The 12,684-nt window shown below is 28.3% G+C and overlaps 1 protein-coding gene across 3 annotated transcripts in view; it reads right to left on the reverse strand.

The window, feature by feature from the left end:
* Nucleotides 1–7,620, reverse strand: part of LOC126900854 (ubiquitin carboxyl-terminal hydrolase 48-like) — a 46,444-nt gene extending 38,824 nt beyond the window's left edge. The window contains exons 1-8 of one of the 3 annotated variants that reach the window (XM_050676855.1): nucleotides 7,390–7,620; nucleotides 7,061–7,233; nucleotides 6,241–6,444; nucleotides 5,026–5,236; nucleotides 4,832–4,947; nucleotides 4,529–4,771; nucleotides 4,289–4,467; nucleotides 1,720–2,282 (exon numbers count right to left, since the gene is read on the reverse strand). In XM_050676855.1, coding sequence (XP_050532812.1) covers nucleotides 1,720–2,282; nucleotides 4,289–4,467; nucleotides 4,529–4,771; nucleotides 4,832–4,947; nucleotides 5,026–5,236; nucleotides 6,241–6,444; nucleotides 7,061–7,200 — 1,656 coding nt within the window. In that variant the 5' untranslated portion in view covers nucleotides 7,201–7,233; nucleotides 7,390–7,620. The remainder of the gene's footprint in view (nucleotides 1–1,719; nucleotides 2,283–4,288; nucleotides 4,468–4,528; nucleotides 4,772–4,831; nucleotides 4,948–5,025; nucleotides 5,237–6,240; nucleotides 6,445–7,060; nucleotides 7,234–7,389) is intronic. The other 2 variants (XM_050676844.1, XM_050676836.1) reach the window with 2 other exon arrangements.
* Nucleotides 7,621–12,684: the final 5,064 nt, after the last annotated feature.

The raw sequence follows: 12,684 nt of genomic DNA on the forward strand, positions 1-12,684 counted from the left end.
TTTTGAAGATGTTCCGGAAATACTGCGTCCTTTAAACATATATAAAATTAAAGCTTATTTTATGTACTATAAAATAAAATAAAAAAATTTGTCCCGACACCTTATCTACTATGTGCAAATTGCTGTCGACATTTTAAAAAAAATTTAATATTTGCGAAAACATCACCTTCTATAAGGATGTTTTTTGTACTTAAAACTGCCATAAATTTTTCAAATATTAGCAAATCAAAATATTATTTTTTTATATTGAAACCTTAGGTAATTTCCTTTTGTTTGATATCATTTTTTTTGAAAATCTAAAACTTATTCTGCTCACAAAGGGGATTTAAAATAGCAACTCTTTTACAAAAACTAACTTTTTCAATTTAATTTTTGAAAATGTTCCTGAAATACTGCGTCCTTTAAACATGTATCAAATTAAATCTTATTTTATGTACTATAAAATGAAAAAAAAAATTTGTCCCAATGACCTATCTTCTATGCACAAATGGCTACTGTATTCAAAAATACCCTATTTTTCTATTAAAATTCTAGGTTTTGTATTTTATTTTATTATAAGGGGATTACACTGATTTTCATAAATATTATATCAATCTAAATGACATAGTATAAAAAATTAATCATATTTAAATTGTTTTGTTTCTTTGAAGTCGAGAAAAATAACTTTAAAATTGGAACTAGCTAAATTTCCATTTTTATTAATTGACGAATGAGACGTACGGTTTTTGAGACTGTAACACTTGGGTCTTTCACGACTGTGGCACTGAATTTTTTTAAAATTCTTTTTGAGTTAAAAAAAAATGTTTAACTCATTTGATTTTTATCTCATTTAGATTCAATAGCTTCAATAAATATCAAGGATTCCATTACTGTAGTCTCCTCTCGTGAGAAGAAATTCATATTAATATTATTTTACTATGTGGTTTTTTATTTTGTAGCTATCATTTATTTTCTCAGCTCTGATTTGACCTACTTTTTTGACAAATATTTTTTTTTTTTAAATACATTCGACATACTTTATCTTAATTAGGATATTAATAATGAACTAGCAGATCATGCAGCTTTTGTAATTATCCACCAATTTCTTAGAATTAAACACTATCTACAGATTTGTATCGAAACATTTTTTATGATAGTTATTTTAATCACTGTCAGATATCATCTATACTGGACCCAACTATGCCACCACCCCACTGTGCTAGGTTTTTTTTTAATGAAAAAAGCCAACATATAAATACTGACTTAGCAACAGAGACATATTTGGAGTTTTAACCTCTCAGGTAAAGTTTTATGCCACCCCTACTTTATGTATTATAGTTATAAAAAAAAACTGCTGCCTGTAGCAATGGTACCCACTTGCTTCCCCTAAATACATCCCTGCTTGGCGAACATTTGTGATAAGTTTAACTGCAATTTTTTAAATTTAAGTTTATTTTATAGACTGAAGATTTTTCAAGACTAATATTAAAGCTAGTAGATATCAATAATTTTTAAAACTCTATATTATATTTTTAATATTATACTTTATTTTGAAAAATAATGTCTGACCCGTTCTAGAAAAAATTTCTTATTCTAGAGAGGTAATAAAATTTCTTTTTTACAGTTAGTCAAAAATTTCAATTTAGTTGAGATATCGTATTTTGAAAAATAGTCACAGACATTATTCTACAAAAAAATTCTCTAATAAAACGTCTTAGTTATTAATTAAATAATACATACCAACTCAGTTCCAATATACTTTGCTTCATGAACTTTATCGGGATCAAATAAATTATGTTTACATAATACAGCTTGATTATTAACTTCTTTTACATTTTGATTTGGAGTTATTTTAAACCAATAACTTAACCATTGTAATGAAATTGCTTCCATTTCATCCTCTTTTACTGAAACCATGTTCATTTCAGTTATTAGGCTTAGCATTTGTTCCACAAATTCTTTATCCTTGTCTTCCACATATTCTCTATTACTCTTAATATTTAATATAGTATTTTCAAAGTTATTATTATGAGTATCTACTAAATGTGCCAATCGGGGTGATAATTGCCAGTTATAAGACTCAGTTTTTAATTTTTTTATCATACTGGTATGCATGTAAACAAGCATGTATGCATTGTTAGTTTGAAGCATACCCTTTTGAATTTTAGGGACTTTAACCAATTTTGAACCATTTACTCTAAATTCATCTTCAGTGCATAAATTCAAACCTTTTCCTTTTAACTTTTCCACATTTTCATCATTTATTTTATACCATTCTTCTGCAGCAATATCATTAATATGGGCTAAAATATAAAAATTGAAATGTAAATTTATTTTGTTAAACACAAATATTAAATACTTTATTGTATAATGGCCATAAAAACTTAAATATTATGCAGTATAAATGAAAGATACAAACATATGAAAATAAATACACTTTGTTTAATTAAATGGTTATTTTTCAAAATTACTATGCCAATTTTTCAGGAAATCAAAAACATATTTTATATTTTAATAGTGTCTTATTTTAATTATAATTTTTGAAGTACAAAAAAATTATTTCTATAAAATTAACTCTTACTTTTTTGACTTGTGATAAAAAATATGTTTCCCCATACAAATTAAAAAAATTTCAAAGACTAATTTTAGCATCCTTCGAGTTTTTTTAAATAAGCCACAGAATTAATAATTTATAAATAATAAATTAATAATTTGATAATTATAATTAATGCAAAGTTTAGAACAGTAATAAATATCAAAAAAAATTATTTAACATAGGGGTGGTCTTGACAGTTATAAACGCATCATTCTTTAATGTACAAGTATTAAGATTTGATAGGAGCTCTACCAAGTTATATCAATTATTGAGCATCTGTAACAAGTACATATTCTTCAAACCTACTTAATACAAGACAAAAATATTTATATTTAAAACGATTTTATACCAGAAAGCAGGCGGAGAAGAAATGTTTAGTAATAAAACTAAATTAATTAATTCTGAAACACTGGTCAAAAATTATTATCTACCAATCATATTTCTAATTAAATCATAATATAATAAAGAAACTAGTTAATTATGTATTTTGTGACTTAAAAAAATTTATTTGTTGCCTTAGTAAGGTATAAGAGAAGAATATAAAAAATATTTTATGATTGATAAATTAAGAAAAGTATGTAACTAAAAGAAAAACATTATCAATATTATTTTTATTTTTTGATTAAATAAGTGGATCATGATTAAAGAATCACCCTGTAAACAAATTATTATAATTTCAGAATTAAAATTTTTAATTTTTAACATTATGTTTTATTAGATTTAAAAACTCCCTAAAGCGGCTTTAAATTTAAGAAAATTGCAATTTTTAGATTTTTCCCTTTAATTAAACTACAAGAACAATCTCCATGCCAAATTTCAAGTATCTATTTTTATAATGTTAATGATGAGTGAGTGAGTAACAAAAGTAGACATTTTGAAAGACTCCATTTTATATAGACATTAAGGGTTTTTTTTTTTTTAACTTTTTTGCAGAATTCTAAGATACAAGAAATTAATCTATACTTAAAAATTCTAGAGTGTATTTTAAATAGAAACCAAGTTATCTGGGTTAAAAAAACCGGATGCGTTGTTTACAATAAAGATAGACTTGCATTGCTAGATATTGGCCAGGCGCAATGATGTGCATTCATTGAACTTTTAAAGGGATCTGTGTATGTTATAATTTTTTTCAAAAATTATTTTTTTGTTTAAATTGACACAATTTATAATTACTAAAATATATCTTACAAATATAAATACAACAAATATTTTTGAAATGACATACATTAGCTAATTACAATGGAATCCATTCAGTTTTTTTCAACATACACCAATCAAATGGAAAGTGTTAAACTATGTTTTGAATTATATGCAATTAACTTTGCGGGAGCCAAAATTAATCAATTACCTTGTATAATTTTAACAACAATTCATGAATAGGAATTACATTGATGACTTATTTTAAATAGTATAAAATTACTACTAAATAACAAAATTTAAGTCGCTTGAAGTGCTAGAGGATACATCCATGTTTTTAAAAATCTTAAAATATGTTACACCAAATTTAAATGTATTATCAGATATGATACTTAGGCATTTTCAAATAGCGACTGACAACATTTACAGCAAATGTTAGGATGTATTCATGTTAACAGTTGATTTCTGATGATTCGAACTCAACTGTAAACATGAATATATCCTCAAGCACTTCAAGCAACAAGACAATCCATGAAAGCTTTAACACATTCATAAAATTTAAGTCAATATACAAACCAATATAATGCCCAGAATAAGCACTAGAACCTTTATGAATAAGAACAGCACATAAATTATACATGTGTTTTTCTTTTAAAGCTTCATCAAGATGAAATGGCAAATTTAAATACTTTGCCATATCTAATGTTTGTGAAAATTGAATATAAGTATTGAGCTTTTTTTTCTGCATTGTTTGTCTATATAACAAAATAAAAATTTATAATCTAATGATTTTTTTTAAAATAAACTCTAATTTACCTGTCATAAACAAAACGCATGAGTTGTATATTTAAAACCGGAGGTAGATTAGTCAAGCAAATTCTTCTAACAGCGTCTTGTTTACTATTACAATGATTACAATAGTACTGGTCATCGCCAGAAAGCTGCTCTTCTTTTAAAAACTCTTGAAGACTGTCATTTAAAGTTTTATGCCCTTTAATGTTAAGGTCAAGTTCATAAAAAGTTGATGGACGTGTGGATTCAGTTTTACAATTTAAACATCTAAACAAAATTAATCTTTAATAGTATGTACAATTATGGACAACTAATTATTTATCTTACGTAGTAACATATTTATATTCTCCGCGAAAATTATCTTTTATCATATCTCTAACTGATGTATCTGATTGAGTACTAAATTTATTTTCTAAGACTGATAGAAACAAATTTGAAAATTCCTAAAATTAAAAATTTTGTTTTTTCATTTAGTTATGTAATAATGTAACTATGTAATAAAAAAACTATATGATATTTACATGAGCATCTTGCTGGAGAGCAGTATTAATTCTTAAAGTAGTGATAAAATCGCCAGGATCAACTGACCTCTGTTTACCACATTGCATTAATGCAAATACTAATTGCAAATGACCAACACTAGTTTCTGGTATATAATTATTTTCAGATAATAAAGATTTATTTTGTTTTTCAAAAGAATCTTCTTCAGGATTCCAATTAAAAATTGCTTTTCTAAAATTTAAATTATCTATTTAAGTATAGGTTTGTTTATATATACATTAATATCATAAAAAGTTAGAACACAAAATTTAAATACATAATTATGTATTTTAACTTTTAACATTAGCCTGTTATCATATTAAATATAAATAAACATAATAACTGATAAATTAATATATTTATAAAGACAAAATAATTGAATACAATAAATATGAAGATAATACGGTTAATACTGAGATCTATGAATAGTTAATTAAATGAATAATGATGATCATTATTTATTGAACATATAAAACGTAATATAAAAATATAAATAAAAACCATCAAAAAATAACAATGATATGCAATTGATATAATAAAAATTGTTCACTTGTGGCTAATATTTAAAATTAATTTAAAACTAAAAATTTTTTAAAAATATTTAACCAAAAAAGCCATAAAAATTACAATATAAATTATGACTATGTAATACAAGAACAGTGTTACCATTATCAACACTAAACACAAATTGTATATTTTAAGCATTTAATGAGTTTATTATTTAATTTATTGAGTTAAATAAGTGTAATATTTTTTACTCTTAAATTAATAATTTAAATATATTATTGAACTATTGGACATAATATACCAAAAAAGTTAAATTTGATGAAGCATTACTTATGACATTCAAAATTAAACCATCAATATTATTAGTATTTAATATAAATTTTATAGTAATTACAGTTAGGTTTTAATGATATTGAACTAAACATAAGTTTTCTGTTTATTCAATAATTTCTGACGCAAAATACTGAATAAGTCAAATATATAATTTGCTTAATATTTTTATAAAGGCCCAAAAATTGTAAAACAAAATTTTATTCTAAAAAAAATTTTTTTTTAATGTCTTTTATTATTAAAATAACTTGGTATACTAAAATTTTTAATAATTAATAAATTTAACATAGTTATCATTATTAAATAATTTAATAAAATTATTATTATATAAAACAGTTATTAATTGTTATAAAAATTACCTAAAATTAATATTATGAAACCATAGCTGCAACAAACTATTAATATAACAAGTAGCACCTAGATTTTTTAAACCAACAAACTTATTTTGGCGGCGTTCTAATTCTGGATCTTCATAATCTAAAACGGGCGTTCTCACTTTATCTTGTAACCATCTCTGTTCACCAAGGCCAGATAAACAGTATGGATTGTTTTTACAATTACGTCTAAAAAGAAAAGTTCGATGATTTAAAACAATGTAATAACACTACTAGAATAATAAACTTGAGTTTTTTAAAATAAAAATATAAACATTAACTTTATAATTTAAACAATAGAAAGAGATATCAAAATACATGGTATTCATACCTGATAATCATTATTAAAAAATGAGTAAACAAATAAATTATAACTTTTGTTATTAATTAATGTAATGCTTACATTTTCAAATTTAAAATTATAATATAAATGGACTACAAAAAATAAAATAAATTTTATAACTCACAATTAACTTGTTTTTATCTTTAAATACAAAGCAAAAAATTAGGATTTCTCATTATTAATAACGAAAAAAAAATTATATTTGAGTTCTTCAAAATAATTTTATTTGAATTATTTATTTGAACATATTAACTAAAGTACTAATGATATTTAAATTAATAAGTAATCGAATAAAAAATGAAAGATATAAAATAAAAAATGTATTAATCAATTCCTTACTACCGATGAATGCTATTGGATATTCAAGTCAATGAAAATTAGTTTTTACATCTATTATTTATCTTTTATCATTTTTATAAATACTGTATTTAATACAATAGTGATTTTTTTTTAATTACTTACCTACAAGTAAGTGGTTTACATTTTGAATAGTTTAAACGATAAGCATAGTTTATATGATGAGATTGTATATCATTTGGATGAGTATTTTCAGCCCATGACCACGGGCTTTTTTTTTCGTGTTCTTGACGTTTTTTTGCCATTTCATATAAACCATGTACGTATTTTAAAATATACTAAAATATACAAATACACAAATAATTTTATTATTTAATAAAATGAAACTCTGAAAATATTTTAAAATAAAATAAAAATATTTCATTAATTTTTAAATATTCAGTGAACTTAAATTCTGTGAAAAATAAATTATATTTATATATTGCGTCTCTTACAAAATTACTTTAAAATTATAAACCACTGCACAAAAAAATTCAAAATTATTATTTACTAAATTTTTGAATTAATTTCTTTTTAAATCATATATTTTTTGTAAACTGCTTAATGCTTAGTATAACTTATAATATATTATAATAGTAAAGATAATTATGTACTATTAACAAAATAAAAATTTAAGTCATAACAAAAAATTATACTTTAAATTCTGTTATAACTTATAGAAATTAACAAAATCGTAATTCGGAAAAAGCCGCACACATAACATATAAGAATATATAAGCATTTAATATATGTTCATTGATAAGAAAATGTGTCATGGCGTCATATATTACCGCGAATATTGATATAAGTTTATATGATGATAATATGAATACAGTTTTGTATAATTAATACTTCTGTATTTATGTACCCACAAATCTAGTTTAGTGTTAAGTTAAATAAAATTAAACAATGGAGAGAATATTCAAATAAAATTAGAACGATTAAAATAATATTTATGATTAGAGGAGAGAGAAAATAAAATTGACAATCCTATAGACGTTATTTAATAACAAAATAATTTTTCGTAAGACTATAGCGGAAACTTAATTTGCTAAATTAATAAAACTTTGCTGGCTTATAATTAGGTGTTTTTAGTTCAAGAAGATTATAGTGCACAGACTAGAAAAATAAATAATTTTAAATTGTGTCATTTTACCTCTAAGCAAAATGACAGTTATAGTTATTGAATTACTATAAAATAAGTCTTCTTTAAAATCTTTATAAAGTGGTATCAATAATTTTACCCACACTGAGAAATAATAATCCAAAATAACGTTTTTTTTTTATGAGATTTACAAAAATACTTAAAAAATATATCAACGAATTTTGATTATTAGTGTGTCAATTTTCATGAATTTGTTTGTAACTTAATTTATGTATGTATTTATGTGATGTAACTTATTCTTTATTAAATATTGTAAAGAAAATTAAAAACTATTTATTTTAAGTTAAACTACAAAAAAAATTGTGGTTTATCCATAACTTGAATTTATTTAATTTAAACAATTAGAATAATATTCAACATTTATTTTTTAAATTGGGAGAAAATATCTGTAGTAAAAATATACAGCATAAAAATAAAAAAAATACGGGTTTTAAAAAAAAATGTATTTACATATAATGTTATACATAAGCAACCAAATATGGTACGGCTAAGGGTGTCTTAGTCTTCCTAAAATTATACTAGATTTTCTACTGTCTAGTAGATTAAACTCATTTTTTTTTATCATTCTCGCAGTTAATACACATCTTCTATTTATTAAAGCAGCTGTGAACATGCACATCGATTATAAATTTAGTATTTAATAAATAAATACAATAGTCACTATTTACGGAGTAGTTAGTAGAGCTAAGAAATGAAAAATGATATATTATTTCGTTATACGTGAAGTAATAGAATGTTGAACAATAAAAAATTATTATCAATTTTTTAATTAAAAACCGAGAACAGTGAAGTTGCGACACAGTGGGGACATGGCATAGTTGGGTCCAGTATAGATTTAATCTGACGGTGATTAAAATTACTATAAAAAAAAAAAATGCTTCGATGCAAATCTTTAGATAGTGTTTATTGGTGTAAAATTGGTGGATTATTCCAAAAGCTACATGATCTACTATTTCTTTATTTATATCCTGATTACAAGTATTATGATTTATAAGTAACGAGACCTGCAAGACGGAGGAGTAGCCTTGCCGGCACATCCCACGGGCGTACCGCCTTTGCCGCCAGAGTTCGCACGGACCACAACGGGTCCGATTTCCGGCGGCACCTTGTCCTTTGGACGGCGGAGGGCGTCCAGCAGTGCACTATGCACGTCGCCCTCCTCCAACCATTCCTCCACGTCCAGGAGCATGACGGGCACTGTCATCACCGGACGGTGGACGCGCACGTCATGCTCCTTCAGGGCGTCCTTTTAAGCTGTCAGCTAGGCTGTCAAATCTCCAAAAGGACGGCTCTCGTTCGGGTCCTCCTGGTCCCAGCCAACTGGACACCCAGAGCTTTGAGGTCAACGGCAGCCATCGTGGTCTTTATGACCACGGAGTACCGTTGACCTTCCCAGAGTGTCCCGATCACCACCGCCTCTGTCCTCGGGACTTTGGCCCGAAGCTGGGCGGCTGTCGGGCTCTTCGCCGCCTTGGAGTGGGGACTCCGTGTTCCCGACAGCTTTGGGTGGTGTTTGGTTGGGTTCCACCAACAGGCCGACTGGGACGACGCGTCCTGTTTGGTCGCCGGGGTTCCAGGACCAGTAGCCGGCGACACCCGCTCCGGAGTGCGCGTCAGTTGGAGATCGGCGAGGGCCCTAACGCTTTCTATGAGGGCCCTTGCCATCTTCACCACGTGACGATGCGGAGAGTATACCTCCATGACGTCCTCGAGCTGACCCGCCTGCTCTCTGGCCAGGTCCAATCCCACCGACAGCACTTCGTCGGACCGGGCGCAATCACCCTATTTGGTGACCCGTCGGCGTTGAACTAATCAATTGCCGTCAGGGCCACCAGTTTGGGCTTTTTGGGCTCACTGGCCGGAGGGACTGGCTATGAGGGCAACCCCCTCAAACCCTATAATACTATGAAAATGGATTCGAATGGAGTCAAGGTTACTGCATCAGGAAATTCGGATGCCCCAGTGCCGGCGGTTGGTGGGGGGTGTACCCACCAGGTGTCGTTATCAACCAAATGCAGAAGTGCTGAGACAGGCTTCTGCAGCCAACCACGGGGTTGGTACTGCGACTGCAGGGAGTGGTGGTGACCAAGCCACTCCCACCAGTGAAATAGCCGGGACGGTATTGGCAACGGATTGCGCGGAAACTTTAACTCCGTTTGTTGCCATTTCATAAATATATATGATTTGAGGGGGTAACCCAACCCAACCCAACCGCCCGTTATGAAATTACCCTCGATCGCTACCGCTTATTCGTCCACTCTAGGAGTGGCTTATATCACAGCTACCCTGCATATCTGCAGGGTTAACGAGCGAACGAGGAGCTCATTGCCCGCGACCACTTATTCGTCAGTCCAAATGAATGGATTGCTTATTTCGCGGCTAACCTGCATATCTGCAGGCTGTTCCTCAATCCGCAACCTGAGGACGCTCCCGATACCTCGAGCTAGGGAGACTGCGCTCGTGCCGACGTTTCGTAGCCCCGTAAAGCCCGATCACACCGACACTGTAGCGCAGCGCAACGGGTTCTTGTACTAATCTATCCAATTCAAATCCTACCTCATCTTTAATGCTAAATGGCAATGGTCTGGGTCTTAAAAAAATTGGTTTAGAATTATCTTTTAAAAATAATTTACATTTACTTTTATTATAAGTACCTAATTTATCAGTAAAAACTTCAGAAAACTAATAATTAATTCATTTACCTGACTTACAAAATCTTCAGTTATATTATTAATTTCAAGGTCAATACTTATCTTAATACCTAAGATTTTTATCCAGTAATTTCCTAATAGGGGGGACCACCATTTTCAATAATTTAGTACATTTTTGTCTGGCCCGCGCTACATTTTCAAATTGCAACATACAATTTTAATGTTTATCGTCTATACTCTATAATATATAATGTATAGTGTATAGTCCATACTCTATCTTATCGATATAATAATTGTTATTTGATATTGAACATCGTTAAATATATAAATGTCATAAAACAGTTATAGTATATACACACGTATGTATACATATAGTTTTTAACCATAGCTGTTTGTAGCAACCTATTAAATTATATCAGTTTCTTCGTATCGTTTGTGTCGTGTTGTCGTTGAATTTATTATTTTCGTGTTTTTGTAGTGCCTAATAATGTCCGCAAAAAAGCGTAAAATTGATGATGAAAATAGAACTTTTAATACCTCATGGGAGAATGACTATTTATTTATTATTAACATACAAAAATAACCTCAATGTCTAGTTTGATTAAGCGTTATTGCGGTCCTAAAAGAATATAATTTAAAAACGGTCGCACAGTGGGGTCGAGGCACAGTGTGGACGAGGCATAGATGGGACAAGTATAGATGATATCTAACAGTGATTAAAATCACTATCATAAGAAACGCTTCGATGCAAATCTATAGATAGTGTTTCATTTAGAGAAATTGGTGGATTATTCCAAAAGCAACATCAACTCTTATTTCTTTAATTATATCCTGATTAGTAGTTCTTTGATTTTAAAATATAATATATGAATAAATACTAATTATAGTTTTTAAATTCAGTATGAAATTGTGAGGCCAGTTATGATGTATGGTTCATAGTGTTGGGCAGTTGATAAGAAAGTAGAGCAGAGAATAAGTGTAGCAGAGATGAGAATGCTTAGTTGTATGAGTGTAGTGACTAGAGAAGATAGGATAAGGAACGAGCATATAAGAGGAAGTAAAGGTGTTGCGTCAATCATGGATAAGATGACAGAAAATAGACTTAGATTGTTTAGTCATGCTATGAGGAGAGAAGAATCGGAAGCTGTAAGAACAGTTATAGAAATGAATGTTGAAGGAAGAAGAGATAGAGGAAGACCAAAAAAGAGATGGAGGGATGCTATTGAATGCGATTTGAGGACAGCTGATGTGAGCGTAGAAGATGTGGGAGATCGTGTCAAGTGGAAGCTTAGGATAAGGGTGGCCGACCCCAAGTAGTTGGGATTAAGGCAAAGAAAAAGAAAAATATTACCAGAAATTCCGGTGGCAATTGACATAATATGATTGTTGTTTCGGAATGTACAATTTAGCGTTTAGTTGGGTTTAAATAATATAGCGTCAAATCAATTACCTACTCTATCGCTTGTATATTAATATACACTACACTTTAATGATACAATAAATAAATAAACTCACACATACACACATATGCATTTATAACATTGTGTCTAACGTAAGTGTAACATGATAAAAAGTAACCGTAAAATGAAAAAAATGGAATATAAATTTTAGTACTCATATTAAATGTAATGTAACTCGAAAAATATTTGTTTAAATGAAAAAATATAAGATAATTTTTTTGTTTATAATTGTCTTTTAAACAACTTTTGTACGAAATTTTTTTTTGTAAGTTAAATATTTTTTGAAAAAATTAAAAAAGCTCATATTTTTGAACTTTTGCAAGACTGTAAAAAAAGTTCAATTTCAATCAATGAGGACTATTAGTATGTCATTATACATATTTTAATTCAACTATTAATAAAACAAAAGTTGATCGGGAATTTTTTAAGAAATTTTTCCTTTGTTGACTGGCCTAGATGTCAATTTTAAACTTG

This window comes from Daktulosphaira vitifoliae, unplaced genomic scaffold (assembly GCF_025091365.1).
Source record: "Daktulosphaira vitifoliae isolate Bord-2020 unplaced genomic scaffold, ASM2509136v1 Scaffold_1, whole genome shotgun sequence".
NCBI classification, from domain to species: Eukaryota; Metazoa; Arthropoda; class Insecta; order Hemiptera; family Phylloxeridae; genus Daktulosphaira; species Daktulosphaira vitifoliae.